The sequence below is a fragment of the Metarhizium album genome (genome assembly GCF_000804445.1).
Source record: "Metarhizium album ARSEF 1941 chromosome Unknown scaffold_2, whole genome shotgun sequence".
Taxonomy (NCBI): domain Eukaryota; kingdom Fungi; phylum Ascomycota; class Sordariomycetes; order Hypocreales; family Clavicipitaceae; genus Metarhizium; species Metarhizium album.
The window spans coordinates 1,943,054-1,958,960 of record NW_024467576.1 but is presented as its reverse complement, the minus strand read 5'-3'; the positions used below and the strand labels follow the sequence as shown (position 1 = coordinate 1,958,960).

The following is a 15,907-nucleotide window of genomic DNA, read 5'->3' as shown; positions in this document are numbered from 1 at the left end:
ATGCGCCTGGGGTGGTACGCAGGGGTAAGTTCGGCGACGCCATCGTGGACCGTTGCGAAGCTCGAGACGCTCGATATCTGCATCGGAACTAACTCGTCTCTTCAGGTCTCCACGGTCCTTGCTGGTGCTGTTGTCATATCAGCCTTTCAGCAGCGTGCCAACTTCTACTCGGCCATGGTGTATCTTGCCCAAAGCAACTTCTGTCTTCTGGTAATTCCCAGCCTTGCACCCACTGCAGCGACGCACGATCCCCACGCAAACGCTAACCAATGCTTGACAAAGGTGCTGGTGAACTTCAGCCTCTTACTGTATAGCAGCTTTGTGTATGCTCTCACGAGACTTTGTTACGGCACTCTCCGAGCCGTCGAAGTCGAACAACTCACCGAGAGAGCTTGGTTTGCCATCACCGAAACATGCCTGGCAATGACAATATTTCGTGAGGAGATCGGCGCCTGGTTTCTGGTCATGTTCACTTCTTTGGTTACCGGAAAGGTATGGGGTTGGATCGGCGACGGCAGGGTGGAATTTCTAGAACAACAGCCACCAGCAAATCCCCGACTATTCCACGCCAGACTAAGCATTTCACTCGCCATGAGCTTCATATACGACATCTGGATCCTCAAATACACGGTTGACACTGTGATTCAGCAGGCAAGACCGAATATGATGGTCATGTTTTTGTTCGAGTTCGCTGTGTTGGCTACGAGCTCCTGGCGAACCGCGGTTCGTTATATCCTGTCAATCGCAGAACAAAAGATTGTCAAAGCACAAACAAGAAAGCGTCTCCTTGAGCGGAGGCAAGAGATTCGACAACAGCGAGAGGCTTTGATTCGTGATCGAGAGCAGGCTGCTGCAACCGGACAAGAGCCACCCCAAGACCAAGAGCCTCTTCCCCGCGAGGACGACATAGATGAGATTGATATTGAGGTTCCCGGCTGGGCGACCAAAGGCGAGTGGGTGCTCTGGCTTGATTTGATCACTGGTAAGTCAAAACAATGAGCAAGTCCACCACTGGTCCATTGATTGATTGGTACCTAATTATGCTCAGACATGATCAAACTCGGAATATACATTGCCTTCTTCTTCATGTTGCTGAGATTTTATGGGTTGCCTATCCACATCATGAGAGATCTCTTCATAACATCGAGAGATTTTATTAAGCGACTCAACGCACTTTTACGATACCGCCGCGCAGTTCAAGAAATGAACCGATACGCTGATGCCACGCCGGAGGAACTCTCACAGGAGAATACTTGTATCATATGTCGCGAGGAGATGCGACCTTGGGATCCTGTCAATCAGCCTGGGGCCGTTGACCGTGTCCGTCCGAAAAAGTTGCCATGTGGCCATGTCCTACATCTCGGATGCCTCAAGAGCTGGCTTGAGCGCCAGCAGGTCTGCCCGACGTGTAGGAGCCCTGTTACAATGAATCGTGGCCGAGGGGGCCATAATAGAGCAGCTGGTCTGCGGATCGAGATTGGTGCTGCTCCCCAAGTACTGGCGGGACAAGCACCGGCTGACGGCGGAAACAATGCGCCACCTGGTCAGCAAGGGCTCAACGACAACCAAGCTCCTCGCCGCAGGGAGGGTGGCCCAAGAGTCTTCAACTTCGGACCATTTCGACTTGGCTTTGGAGCAAATGGCCAGGGGGCCCGTGAACTTGCTCAACAATTTGGCATCCCCCAGGCCCAAGGTAATCGTGTTGACCATGGGCTTCCTACACAAACTGCAACCCAAACCCAACAACAACCGTCTGGAGACAGTATGCAGCAAATTGGGAACCTGCTGGGCCAAACCGAGCAAATTATCCAGAGGGAACTGCAAAATCTGCAGATGGCCCAGCAAGAGCTACAAGTGGCCCAGCTTCTCATGGCTGAACTTCAGCGACTTCGCCAGCGGCGACAGCAACAGCCCCAGGAGCAGTCATTAAGGGGACGTGGGGGAGGCACGCCAGTCACCGCGCCCATGGCTTACAATCAGAACATTCATTTTGCAGCACAAGGCAACCACGCCCAAGTTCCTCTGGGCAACGCAGTTCCTACCATCCCTCCTCGGACGGGTAGCCCGTTCATGGCCCGGCATGTAGTTCCAGCGAACGGTGTGACGATAACCGCAGGGAGTCCTGATCTGCCAGAGGGCGTTACGTTACCCCCGGGCTGGTCATTCATACCGCTCCAGAGACTGGACGGAACACAACCTTTGACTCACCAGCAACCCCATAACACAGCAACGTCCCTCAATGCCGAAGCTTCAAACCCTGGTCAATCAACCAGCCGCCCTGCTCCAACACCGTCTGCCGGTGGCGGTGAGGCTGCCGGCGATGAACCTCCGTCCATGGACCCCGGCATGACGGCCCCTACGACGTCGACACCGGGGGATAACCTTGGAGATGGCGTTGGTGCTAGTTCTGAAGCAGTAAGGTCGACACCGGTGGTGTCGCCAAGCCCTGTCATACCGCACTGGGGCGGTCCGGCACAATTGTTCAGTAACAGATCGCGTTCTGACGCTGTAGATAATGCTGCTCCAACAAGCAGTCTTGCTGGTGATGCGGAAGCGCCGAGGAACGAGGGTCACGATGCGCCCCAAAAAAATGCAGCACAGAAGGAGTCAGCCGGAGACGAGTTGCATCATGGCGGGGGTATGGAGTCTGGGGCCGAACCTGTTGTACACTCGGTCGATAAAGGCAAGGCCAAAGCCGTCACGGTGGAGGAAGCTGGCGAAGGCGAAGAAGATTGAACTTGCCGTCTACAGTATTGCTGCGTTGGCTTGTGAAGACGATCGAATGTAGAATGACTAGGTCAGCATAGATTAGCTTGTGCTGACGGGATCAAGACGAGGCACGTGGATGAAACGTTCTGACGGGTCCTGCCCGGTCTTGTGACGTCAGCGAGTTTCATTGACTCCCAGCCCAACGGGCACAGCTGTACTTTGCTCCATTTCCCATCACCAAACCTTGGCTTTAATAGCAGACGGACCAGAGTTGTCTTACGGGTTCACCCATAGCACTCGAGACTTGGAGGTAGGAGACGGACCTCTATTCGGAATATATAGATTCTTCTAGTAAATACTAACTACATGGTGGAACTTGGGCTAAACAAAACGGCAGGGCTTGCGCAGGATATGGGAGGCCCAACTCCAATGAACAGCTTGTCGTAAATACGGAAGCAGAAAGAAACGAGGTGAAATAATCTGGGCATGGTGTAAATATATGCCAATTATATGAGAGGCCGGGGGGCTTCGAAATTGACTTCGAACACGTGCGCTCTTGTGATGTTGTACAGCCGACCTTTTCCAACCGACCCAAAGAATAGAGTGCAGACGTGGTCAAAACAAGCGTCCATGTTGGACCGATGCGAGACAAACAACGTGGGGTCCTATTCACCTTCTCCCACGTCTACCGGAGGAGCCGGGCTGCCTTCTTTGGTCATGCTTCCTGGGTATGCGTCATCACGGTCAACCAATTTGGCGACGATGTCAGCTGTTGGAGGCTTCCCTTGTACAGGCTGCGGGCTTAAGACGCTTGTAGAAGCAGACTGTGCGATGTATGTCGGTGAATGGCGAGGCCCGGATCCAAAAGGCAGCGGTCTCGATGGGATTCCGTGGCCTGCCATTCTTCCTGGCACATCATCATCGCCGCTTAGTCTCCGGAGCAACGCTTCAGATTGTTGCCGGGCTAGCAATTGTAGCCGGGCGGCCGGATCCTTATGAGGATGTCCCACGTCAGTCAAATCGCACCGGCAATCGGCAGGGCCCCAACGTATCCCGTGCACACATACCCATTCGGACTGTGACGGAACACCTTCAGCCATTGGAAGTAACTGGGCTTCTTCTGCTGAGTTGAGGGGTTCGTCAGGGCCTCCCCGCAGTGACGTACGCCTGATCGGTGCTGGTGTCACTGGTAAGCTCGGGCGCTCCAGTTCTGTCGGAAAGTCCGTCAGTTTCAAGGCTTTTGGTATCCGCAACGCTTCACCTGATGCTTTGGGCACTGTGGATGTCGCGGTGGTACCACTACTCGGCCCTCCTGTTCGACGATGTCGCTGCAATCCGTCGACGTATCGGCTGATTCCAGGCACATCATCCCAAGCGTTGACTCGCGAGTAAGAACTCCAGGGATCCGTAGGAGCCGACGAACCAGGACTAGTCTCATGTGCTGGAGCAAGTCGGGCCGTCACGTCACTCTCAGAGGATTCCGCTGCAGGCTGTTCGGGGACCGTGGCAGGCGCATCTGGAGGGACTGGCTCTTGATGGTGATCACCCGACTCGCCTGATTGTAGTGCCCCAATTGGTTCGTATACTGCTGCGGCAGTGAAAGTGCGCGATGGGACGGGTTGACGGGCTTCCCATGGGAATATTTGCCTTGGCATCTTGATTGATGGCGATGGCGGTTCTTTTGGAACCTCGTACCACATATTCTTGGGCGGACTTGGATAGCGTACCGGGGGGATGAAAGGCTTCGTATCTCGTGACATCTCGTAGTGGGTTGACGGGAAATCCATCGCCTCTGGCTTTGAGCCGGGTGGCGGAGGATGCCTACGTTTGTCAGCAAGGCAGTTAAACCAGATACTGTGCTAGTAGTCGCATCTCACCTTTGGGCGTCCCAACTACTATGCATGGACACTGGGGTTTCCTGCGACGGACTTTGGCTGGCAGAACTTCGAGGAGCCTCGACATGGACCGGACCGTGAAGATGCGTTGACGCCTCGGTCTTAGTTGCCTGTCCAATGTACGCCCGGCTTGTGTTCGTGTCGTCGTTACGTCCTGGAAGCAAGTCTGCAGAGGGGTTTGCCGACGAGACGGCTGCGTCTACGGTGCCTCGGCCTCGGTGTCCACCTGAACTTTGCTCAAGACTGGGTTGTTGAGTAGGGGACTCCTTTGCAAAACCATCAGCACCTACATCTATCAACGACTGGGAAAGGATAGATGGGGAGTTGCCCCACGACTGTGGATTTCGAGGTCAAAAGGCGTACCTGTGCTCTATAGTGGCGATCGTATACGGCCCACCAACGGCCGACCATTTCGTCGAAGGGAGTATTGCCGTGGGAAGCGTTGCGGCCGGAGAACCAAGGTTTGTTAGCGCCGATGAAATGCACCATGCTGATGCTGGATTGAAAATGACGATACGCAGGAATGTACTGGTAGTGGGCGGATGGCGTGACATTGTACGTAAAGGATAGGCGATTCACGCTGTGTTTGAAATGCATATTTATTAGACCTTGATCTGCACCATCAAACGAAATTCCTCTGTCGGCCATGGCCAGCATGGCATAGTAGTCACCCATATTTGGAGCAAGAACCATGACACCAGTGTTGACCAGATCCGGCCATCCAATGTCCGGAGCGGCGGAGAAGGCATGAGGCAGCTCAAAGAGCTCGTCTGGAGCTCGGTAGGCCACTACGTCGGCATCGATGTAGACGATTTTGGAAAACTGAGTTTGCTTCCAGAGGTTGATCTTGGTGAAGGCTGAGTGTAAGTCAGACCTGTTCATCAGATGCAGATTGGCGGGCTGGTCGTTGCGAATTCTTGGGACGGGAAGAACGTAGTCGTAGACAGCCTGACAAAATCGCACTCTCGTTAATAGCAGGTCCAGGGAGCCGCGGGCGGCGACTGTCTGGCTCGTGGCATCAGCCAAACTCACCTTGAGCTGGGTGATGGCCTGGGCCGAAACAGAGTCCAACGTGACGAGGACCGCGAGCTCTTTGGTGGTGCCGGCATCGCGCAACGAGTGAGCGAGGACCAGCGCGCCTGGCAGATAGGAGTCGGTCAAGAGAAGCTGCGAGATGGTCAGAGAACAATCCGACAAGACGGCAAAACAAAGAGCGAATCAACGCACCGTTGCATAAAGCTGCTCTCCTGCGGCCGCGTCTGCCGCTGACATTGCTGATTTGCGACCGCCTAGGCCAGGTCTCCCTTCCTTCGTACCTTCGTTCCTTTCTTGTCCTTGCTTTTGGATTGTCCCCTCTTGAATAGAAAAAAGGAAGGGAACAAGGAGAGAGGGGGAAAAAATGACGCTGCTCGACGAGAATCAACAACTACTCACTTACGTACTTGGTACCAAGTACATCTAGGTAGGTACCTTGGCACTGAGTGCTCCGGAGGCAACTGACAAGTTACTCATGCGGGGCGCGACGGTGCTCAGCCATTCGCCTGGCGGGGCGGGAGCGTCAGCCAAGTACGATCTAGAGGAAACAAGCAACGTGCCAGAGTCAATTCACTGCAGAGATGACAGAAGTGGCGGGGACGGTATCCATGACGATGACGGTTTGTTGTCTGATCGCTACCTACGCATAGGTACCTACTCTATACAAGAGTGGCCTGCTAGTTGCACCTTATAGGTGCCAGGCAGTAAGTACTTGGTTAGTACTCCGTCCATACCTAGGTACCTACCTAGGTATGCATGTAGGTTAAGTCTTGCTTGGCTTGGCCCCAAACAAACCTGGCACATTGCATCTGCATGCGCATTCCACCCTCCAATTGTCACAGGCTGCATAACAAAAGCTTTAAACCTCACTGGAGCTCCCCTGCAGGACTTGGAGATTTGCCCATGTCAACGTTGAATTAATGGCGTATGCCACTGGGCAACGCCAAGTCATACACGCCTACGTATCCGCCATGCAATATCGTCACTCGAGTAGATGACATGCTACGGAATCAGTATCTGGCTCATGGCATGTCATGAAACTAAAACGCTTGGCGGGGTTTTCTCCGCTCGGGATGCAGCCATGCTTGATAATGCATGCATCTCTTCACCAATGCAGCATGCAACCCGCAAGCCAAAGAAGAAGAAGAAGAAGAGCTGGAAGGGCAAAAAAAAAAAAAAAAAAAAAAGAGGAGAGAGAGAGGGAGAGGCAGTCGAACCCCCCCCCGCCTTTAATCCGTCCTCTCAGTTGGCTCTGCGTGTTGCTGATTGTGGTGCCAAGCCCTTCTGTACGGACCGGCGTACTAGTTAAAACATGACCCGTTGCGTAACTGCTTGCATCTTGGTAGAGCGACTTGTGGAATAGTCTGGCTTAATCATTCGTGTAACAAAAATTGAACGTCATTCGAACCCTTTTGCCAGGCAACTCAAATTTCTCGAATGACTTTTGCTGTCATCGTGATTCTTCCGAACCTCGAATACCCCACAAGCCCCATTAGGGATACCATGTTCGACCAGAGACTGGACATGTCGGTCGATGCATGCAGCTAAAACTTCAAACCTTGGGGGCCTCTGTCAACGACGGGAACTTTCAAGATGAAACGGACAACGCCATGTAATCCTGGCAACGGAACGAGTTCGACACGTCCTCTGATGCCTTGGTCACAGCCCTCATCTTGTGTGTCGTCTTACGGGACTTGGAACCTCTTAAATGTCTTTCTTGTACGCATGTTCTGGTTTGTGTGTCGTCTCATAGTCGATGTGAACGTACGCCCGTTCAACGTCCGGAAGGCCTTCCAACTTGAACTGAAGCTCCTCGGCAATGTCATGAGTTTCCAGCAATGTACCGGCAGGGTCCATGACGATGTCTACCTCGGCGATCAGTCGTGGACCCGAGTGGTAGACACGTACGGTGTCAATGCCTTGAACAGCAGGCGAGTGCGTAAGGCACACGTAGGTGATGAGTTGCTGCATGTCAACTGGTGCAACGACACCGACCAGCAGCAAGAATTCGTGAAATGCAGTTTGAAGCCAGATTCCCGAGATCAGAACAGATGGTAAGATGGCGCCCATGGGGTCAATCCACCAGTCAAGTTTGGCACCACCGACAGATGTCAGAATACCGAATCCGTTGACGAGCAAATCATTCCGGTGGTCTTGCCACAAGATGTTGACCTGACTATACTTGTTTTTAATCGACCAGCAGTACAGGAAAAGAGAAAACTTGGTAAGGAAGGCAGCGCAGACGGAAATTACAGAAGGCAAATGGAATTGCTTGCTCGTTCCGGATGAAGCGAGCTCCTGAGCGGCGAAGGCGATGATGATGAGAGACACAGACGTCATGAGGAAACAGAAAACGATATTGCCCACCGTTTCAAGTCTGGCCTTGCCCGCTGGGAAGCGACGAGGGTCAACTCGTTTGATCGCGCGGTTGGAGAAGATGAGCGTGAGCGTGCTGAGCGGATCGAAGATGGCATCTGCCATGGTTGTGAACAGAGATAGGGACCCAGACGAGATGGCTGCGTACAGCTGCAGGCCGGTGAGAATGATATTGGCGGCAAGCGAACCATATATCGCGATACGGAACTTGAGCTGGTCGTCACCCTGCTCTTGACGGGCTTCGGCACGGTGTTCCTCCACCGACTTGAGCATGCGCTCGATTGCTGCGTTCTGGTTTTCGTAAAAGCCACGGACCTTTCGAGCATCACGGGCACCGGTGACGGAAGATGGCTTGACGGACGGTACACAGATTTGCGACCCGCCTCTCTTACGTGAAGAGTTGGCCTTGATCTGATTCAAGTCGGATTCCGTCCTGTAGGAAGATGACAGCCCGTATGGATCGCTTTCAATGTTGAGACGTGGAAACCTTGAATTTGGGCCGGCGGTCATCTGGCTCTCTACGTCTGTGGCTTGGGATGGGTGCCTCTCAACAGCGTCTTGCTCTTGACTGGCAGGCGGAACAGGCTCTATGGAGGTGCTCGCGGCACGATGTTGGCCATGATGGTGGTAGTAGTGATGGTGATGGTGGTTTTGGCGCGCGGGCGAGCGAGAGCCGCTCGCGCTGCTGGGTGACGAAAGCTGCTGGAGGTGAAAGACGGATGGATGATGGGTGATGGTATTGCTGCCGTCTGGTGTCATGTTAAGAGAGGTTCGGTTGTCGTCTTGGCCTCAACCATGATATGAAGGCGCCGAGGATGAGAAAATAGAGGAGTGCGGCTTCAGGAGTGGCGACAACAGACTGGAGGGCGACTACGTGCTTCCCTGCTCAGGTTCCAGATACCTCAGATTAAGTGTTAAGTAGGTACCTACATACTTTACCTAGGTACTTAAGGTAGGTACTTACTTGGCAGGTAGGTTCTTGGGTAACTAGGTACTTTAAGTACCTAGTAGGCGCCGAGTCGATGGCAAATGCACAACTTTCTACACCCGAATGCTGAGCACGGGAGCGCTTTTTTGTTGGACTGGCAAAGGACGTCTGGTAGACCGCCAAGCATGCTCGTATGGCAATCACTACCACCACCATAATTGAAATGCGGTGGCTAGTGCTTCGGTACAAAACGATGCGGTCAAGTCTCGTTAGGGGGTCCTCTGGTTAACGGACCAAAAGCTGACTACTAAGTAACTTACTTAAGCACCTTGTTCTTGTTCCGCGAGCACGGATTGCCGCTTCATGACATCCAGAGCTACAGCCTACCACTGCCTACCACTGGCGCCTACTCAGTAACTACAACACTGAGCAGTTTCGCCCTCGGCTCGGGTGGCCTCGGCCCCACTAGAGCTTTGCTTCACGAGGCTCAGCGGCCGCCGGGGATGGGGGACATCGTTCCAAGACCCATTCGACAACGTCATTCGTAAACTCATCCTTGCAGTGGTCCGCGTGGAGCTGGTGATATGCTCCGTCATATGACTTTGTAGTTTTGTCGTCGACGCCATCTTGCTGTGTCAGGAATCGAACCGCAGCGTCATAGCTGCACGCCCGATCTTCCGTCCCGTGGGTTAAGAGCACGCTCCTGACGTGCTTGCCAAGCCGAACTCGACCAGATGATAGCAGAGCTGTCCGATCGAGGAGGGACGCCAGACCTTCAAGAGTTCCCGTGTTGTGGCAAAGAGGGTCATCCCGAACTGACTGAACAACGGCTTCGTCCCTACTAAGGTACTCTGGTGGCACCACGTGTTTCAACTGCTGCTTGGGAAGAAGCCGGCCTACGAGGCGGCCGGCAAATACCTTGAGAATACTGGGCTCCTCCCCTGCCGGGAATCCCACAAAGGGACATTCGAGAAGCCATCCCCGGACTTGACCAACAATTTCGGCATATTGCGAATCCCCCGCAAGGGTCAACACCTCACCGCCGCCCATAGAGTGACCCATGACGAAAAGCGGCGGCGCCGAGCCATCGTCCTTGGCAGGAAGCTTGTCCTTCAAGAAGGCAGCAACATCGGCAATGACTTGGGAGGTTGGTCCAGTGAGGCCCTTCTGCGCAGGAACGACCACACTACGTCCCCAACCGCGCTGATCCCAGCCAAATACCTGAATGCCCTTTTCGGCAAGCTTTGGGAAAAACTCGTTGTAGCGGTTGATGTGTTCGCTAAAGCCATGCACGAAGATCAACTTGGCCTTGATCGGACCAACCGGCTGAAATGAGTGAGCTTGGTCAGCGCCCTAAACGAAGATTTCACAGCACAAGCGATGTCCGCCTACCGTCCATGTCTTAGAGTAGAAGCTCGCATTTCCATGCTGGAACTGGCCCTCAGAAACCGTAGACATATTCTCCTCGTTGAATGGCTGGCTGCGACTATCCTTCCGGAACGCAGCCAGCTAGCTGCTCAAGAGATGGGATCAAGACCTCGAGATTCCCGAGGAGACACTGGAATACAGCGCAGCAGTGACGACTTATACGAGCAGGCACGCCGAATTTGAGTGAAAGGCACCGAAAGTAGTAACAATAATGGCCAGTTGGCAAATTGACGTTCGCCAACGGTTGGTTCGCCCCGAGTGCACAATGACGGGCAAGCAGAGCAAGGAGGGCAAGCGGAGGAGCAGCAGGCAGTGCCGGGGACGCTAGTTGACGACAGCAGGCCCGATGCATGTGACCGGCTGCCGTTGCCGTCTGCTGGACGGTTCCACGTAAAGCGATTTGGGCCTGCCATCGGCGCGCAGAACTTCCAAGTATTAAATACGAGAAGCAACATTTGAACCGCCAAAATTGCTTGCACACGGACAAATTGCTGCTAAACATCTCGATGAGAAAATGCCATTCGTTCTGCAGAGAGTTCAGAGTAGCTTTGAAATTGGAACGCAACTAGGTACCCATCACCTCTGTCTGTCGAAACAAGACTGGTGCTTATGTCATCTGTGGTGTTGGCTTTTTTTGTATTTTGCTACATTTGGATAGCTCTTGTCTAAGTGTCCCTTCAGATCGCTATTTATACCAAAGGAAACTGAAAAAAAAAAAAAAAAGGAAGAAGAAGCAGAAAAGAAAACAAAAAAAAAGGGGTCAATACTCATTCCTCCATTCTCTCTTCCCCACAAACCGCTCCAAGCTGTGAGTGGAGTTTTATCACCATGCCTGTATGCGCCTCCTAACCGGTCGTATTCGACATATATACAAAGTGCCCCAACTGGCCAAATAAAACTTCTAAAATGTACCCGATAATCCTTTCAGTGCGCGGCCAGAGCCTGTACAGAAAACCACACGCCAACATGTGTAGTCTGCTCGTCTGCTCGTCGTGCCTCGGCTGCTATATGCTATAACTCACTCATTGCTCACCGACGCTGCTGCGCCTCTTGCCGTTGTCTTTGTTGATCAGTGTGCTGCTTTGCCTGCTCGTCACCAAAGTCTTCTTCCCGCGCCAACTCTTCCTCTATTTCCTCTGCCTCAGTGATCCTCGGGCCAGGATTAGATTGACGCTTCTCCGGAATCTCGCCGCCGCTCAACTGCCATTCCATCAATTTGCTGAATGCGCTGTGCTTATCCGCGGCAAGTTGGGTGTAGCTTCCAATCTCTGCCACCTTGCCTTCGTTATTGAGGACAATAATTTGATCAGATCTCTTGATTGTCGACAGTCGATGTGCAATGGATATAGTGGTGTTGTGGCCACGCAATAGCCCGGCTAGCGCTTCATTAACAAGCGTCTCTGACTCCGCATCCAGGGCCGACGTGGCTTCGTCAAGAATGAGAATATCCGGATCCTTGAGTAATGCTCGAGCAATCGCAATACGCTGCTTTTGTCCACCAGACAGCTGTGATCCTCTAGCTCCCACTTGGGTTTCCAAGCCATCGGGAAGGTCGCTGATAAAGTTGCAATTGGCTCTTCGCGCAGCTGCAATAATCTCCATCCGGCTGGCATTGGGCTTTCCATATGCAATATTCTCGGCAATCGTTCCGGAAAACAAGACCGGTTCCTGCGATACCATCCCAATCCGTCGTCTCAAAGATTTGACATTCATGGTTGAAATGTCCACTCCGTTGATGGTGATTGAACCGGATGTTGGGTTGTAAAACCTGAGCAACAGTGAAGCAACCGTAGATTTACCACCGCCTGAAGGCCCTACCACGCAGACGTTACTTCCTGACGGGATCTCAAAGTTCAATCCGTTGAAGATCTTGACTGCTGGCCGCGTGGGGTAGGCGAAGCTGACATCGCTGAACTTTATGGGGCCTTGCGCGGATTTGACTCGGACACCAACCGTTTGGTGAATACCTGGACGGCGATCCTGCAGCTCGAAGAGTCTGCTCGCTGCCCCAACCCCTTTCATGAGTTCTGAATAGAAGCCCGAGAGACCAAACAGGCTTGAGCCGGCGAAAGCAGTATACATCATAAACGAGGTAAGGTCTCCTAGAGACATGGCGCCAGAACGGACGAAACTTCCTCCCACAATCAGCATGGCCAAGATGGTCATGTTGCCAGCCCAGCCGGTTGACGCAAAAAACGTAGCCGCGATGAGAGATTCCCTTTTTCCAAGGGCAAATATGCTTCGAATTTGTTTGTTGTAACGGCCAACCTCCTGAACTTCGCCGACAAAGGCTTGACTCGTCTTGATATTTCCAAGACGCTCCTCTGCAATCTTGGTGAGAGTACCCAAGTTCTTCTGGATCGTCCTACTGATATTTCGAATTGCGCGACCGTAGATGACGGCCCCGACGGCTATGGGCGGAAACATTAAGAGAAGTAATCCGGTCAGCTTGGGACTCGTCCAGACCATGATGGCGAAACCGGCACCGCCACTGAATAATGCCCGCAGACCATCGCTCAGATTTTGCGTGACTGACTTGCCGACAATGACAGTATCCGAGCTGAGTCGTGATATGAGATCTCCAACTCGGTTCGCATCAAAGAATTCCGCATCCTGCACGTACGTGCGTCTGTACAGCTGCGATCGCAATCTGGCAACGACTCGCTCACCAACGATTCGGAGCAAAATAACCCTGCCAAAATTCGCCATCGCACCCAAGGTAAGGATGGCACCAAGGCCAATAAAGAACTGGTTTAGAGTAAGGCCAAACAGGCGTATATCATCAACATCCCCCTTGGTGGCGAGGTCCAAGATGCGGCCCACGGAGAAGGGAATAGACATCGTGACACTAGAAGATATCACGAGGAAGCAGAAGGCTAGCCCGAGCCAACGGATTTCCGGTCGGGCGACTTTGATGAGCCTCCATATCTCCCCAAACCCGGCCTTGCTCTGAGATTTTCCCTCTTTAGACAGCCTCGCTGCTAGATTTACTTGTGCAGCCTTGGCCGCCTTGTCACTTTTGATAAAATCGTCCTCGTCCTCGTCGCGAGCCTCCTCTTGAGGTTCGGTCTTCTTGGAGAAGCCGGAGTCACTATATGTCTTGAGCTGACTTTGCTGAAGGGCGAGTCGAGTGGAGGAAAAGGTGCGAATACGTGAAAAGAGGATCTGGGAGTGCCGAAATACCAGACGGTGGATGTGCGGTTTCGGATTCGAGGCTGCGTGCCTTTGCTCGGTTCGTGGGCCAAATGCCGCCGGTGAGAAGCTCGGGAGTACATTCCTGCGTAAGGGCACTGCATGAATGAATCGTGCGTGATGGGCCTGTAGAGTGAATCCAGAATGGCCAGCAGAGGGATTAAAGATTTCTCCCAGGTTGTGTCGCGGCGGTAGTGCACGCCGCACCACGCCCGACACCATCTTGACAAAAACTGCAGCTTAAGCAACTTGATACTGGAGCATTATAGGTACCAGCTGCCAGTAGCTGTGGTGCGTGAAGGCAACTCTGACAGGGACGACGAGCAGGCAATCCGGCATCCTCAGGATGCCGTCATTTTCTCGGGATTTGGGATTAGCCGGAGATGGAAGAAGAACTTGAACGGGGAAAATTAAAGTGGGGCAACCTAGATCCTCCTGGCCCAGAACGTCGGCTGCAGGTCGGAAGGCATGAATGAAGACGCCAAGTGTTGAATTGAATTCTGACCATTCAAAAGAGAAAAAAACGCAGGATAAAGTATGAATTCTTCGACTATGCAAGAATCTATCAATTGACTTGATTTTCGCCCATTATTCGATCATCTTGTCGCGCAAGCAAATCCTCCATGTCAACATATGGCCCATTTGTTGCCTCCAGCCATGAGTCTGTCTCCAGATGCTTCACATGCGTGTTTAGGAAACAAACACGAGGTCCACAACCAGCCTCCAGTCTGTTGAACTATTATTTCTGGATGCGGTCTCAAACTGATTCAGAGTGCCACAAATGAAGATCTTTCTTTGATCGATCACGTATGCAGAGATTCTCCTATTCATTGTGGGTTATCGAACATTGTCCAAGGCAGCAACTAGTTTTCCTTCAAACTTGACCCTTCCGGACTGGGTTGCCTTCAGTACTACCTAATGGTCAGGCCATGTTTCACGTCATTTCTCGACGCTGTCTTTCAACATTTCCGCTACCTCGGGCTCGATGCCATCATCGCCTCCAAGATCAGGGAAGTCTGCCGAATCATCCACCCGCCGTCTCTTCTTTGAACCGTTCGTTGAAACGGCTATTGACTGAAATGAATGTGCGGAGTCTTTTTTTGTAGATGACTCAACCTTCGCCGTCTCAGATGCCGTGACAGACTCAACTGCATCATCGTCTTCCATCTGGGGTGGGGTGAGGGCCTCCATCTCTGGCCTGTCCAGTTCGCTGTGTGGGCTTCCAGTGTCACCTTCTCCCGGCTGACCATTACTCTCACTGGGTCCCAAGGCTCGCATGATGGCGACCTCCACCTGCTGCTTTTTGTCTTCAATCTCCATCTTTCTCTTGAGTAGCTCGGCAGCCGCATTCTTATCGGCGGCTAAAGCAGATCGATTCTCATCCAACATCTTCTCCAATCCGGAGACCAAATGTTCACGGGCCTTGACGCACTCGGCGACGGCGCTTTCTGCGTTCGCTAGTGTTTTGAGAAGACCATTCAAACGGGCTGCATATACTGGAGCGGATGGTGGTGCAACGTCCGGGTCCATCTGTTTGTCGTACTCTTGAGTTGCAGAGGATATCGTGGTCTGTAATGGCCCGCCAAGTTTAACCGTCTTCTGGTGAGCTGCGATCAAGGGAGCGAACTCGGATGGAACGGAAGAACCGCCAAACGGCGAACCTGAGAAACCAGATTTTGGAGCCCCACGAGCTTTATCAAGTTCTTGCAGACTATTAGAGGAAGCGAAGTAAAAAGGGTCAGTAGGGTTACGTACCGTCAAGCCGAGACTCGATAGCCTTCTGAATCGGTGCCTCGAAGATAGATCTGTCCTTCCAGACATCGATCACGCGCCGAAGTTTCGCCTGGATTTCTGCGGGTGCACCTTTATATGCTATAGAGGAAGCTTCGGCGACGACAGGTGAGAATGCTATGACGAAATCTTCCTTGTGGCGTATTCTTGATTGTTGAACCACCTCTATAGTAGGACCATGTCAGTGGACTACCGCGGCGCATTTGATTACGATCCCGTACAGCCACGTATAATATACAGAAACCACCAGGAGCTGCTCACCATTTGCGAGATATACAAGGCTTAATCGCTTTGTGCTGGAAGAATCTTTCAGACGTTGCATCCAAAGTTGTACGGTGCGATCCGCATGACGCCTAGAAACCAGAGCCAACATCAGTACAATGTTGCACGCAAAGCACGTTTGGAGAACTACCGACCTGTGGAACATGATCCATTGGGCAGCGGTGGCGATGCTGTCGTGACTCTCGTTGAGCGACGACAGCCGCGCCAGAACTGAGTCGTCATTATACGCCATGGTTTTCAAGCTGCGATCGCCGACAACGCGATCGCGTCA

General features: G+C 52.7%; 6 protein-coding genes across 6 annotated transcripts; 1 reads left to right on the top strand and 5 right to left on the bottom strand.

Annotated features, from left to right (window-relative positions):
* Positions 1-2,736, top strand: MAM_01702 (RING finger protein; the record flags this gene model as incomplete). Its single annotated transcript, XM_040820501.1, has 3 exons — positions 1-24; positions 106-982; positions 1,049-2,736. The coding sequence occupies 3 exons, from the start codon at positions 1-3 to the stop codon at positions 2,734-2,736; spliced, it is 2,589 nt and encodes an 862-aa protein (XP_040681989.1).
* Positions 2,737-3,374: 638 nt separating this feature from the next.
* On the bottom strand, positions 3,375-5,876 carry MAM_01701 (glycogenin; the record flags this gene model as incomplete). The annotated part of the gene is made up of 5 exons (XM_040820500.1): positions 3,375-3,701; positions 3,777-4,530; positions 4,587-4,870; positions 4,968-5,771; positions 5,832-5,876. 5 exons carry the CDS (start codon positions 5,874-5,876, stop codon positions 3,375-3,377), a joined length of 2,214 nt encoding a protein of 737 aa, XP_040681988.1.
* A 1,467-nt stretch (positions 5,877-7,343) lies between these two features.
* On the bottom strand, positions 7,344-8,774 carry MAM_01700 (cation diffusion facilitator 1; the record flags this gene model as incomplete). The annotated part of the gene is made up of 1 exon (XM_040820499.1): positions 7,344-8,774. One exon carries the CDS (start codon positions 8,772-8,774, stop codon positions 7,344-7,346), a length of 1,431 nt encoding a protein of 476 aa, XP_040681987.1.
* Positions 8,775-9,408: 634 nt separating this feature from the next.
* On the bottom strand, positions 9,409-10,401 carry MAM_01699 (uncharacterized protein; the record flags this gene model as incomplete). Its single annotated transcript, XM_040820498.1, has 2 exons — positions 9,409-10,269; positions 10,336-10,401. The coding sequence occupies 2 exons, from the start codon at positions 10,399-10,401 to the stop codon at positions 9,409-9,411; spliced, it is 927 nt and encodes a 308-aa protein (XP_040681986.1).
* A 999-nt stretch (positions 10,402-11,400) lies between these two features.
* Positions 11,401-13,785, bottom strand: MAM_01698 (ATP-dependent permease MDL2; the record flags this gene model as incomplete). Its single annotated transcript, XM_040820497.1, has 1 exon — positions 11,401-13,785. The coding sequence occupies one exon, from the start codon at positions 13,783-13,785 to the stop codon at positions 11,401-11,403; it is 2,385 nt and encodes a 794-aa protein (XP_040681985.1).
* Positions 13,786-14,502: 717 nt separating this feature from the next.
* Positions 14,503-15,868, bottom strand: MAM_01697 (DUF618 domain protein; the record flags this gene model as incomplete). The annotated part of the gene is made up of 4 exons (XM_040820496.1): positions 14,503-15,266; positions 15,319-15,519; positions 15,616-15,707; positions 15,771-15,868. 4 exons carry the CDS (start codon positions 15,866-15,868, stop codon positions 14,503-14,505), a joined length of 1,155 nt encoding a protein of 384 aa, XP_040681984.1.
* Between the last annotated feature and the right edge of the window lie 39 nt (positions 15,869-15,907).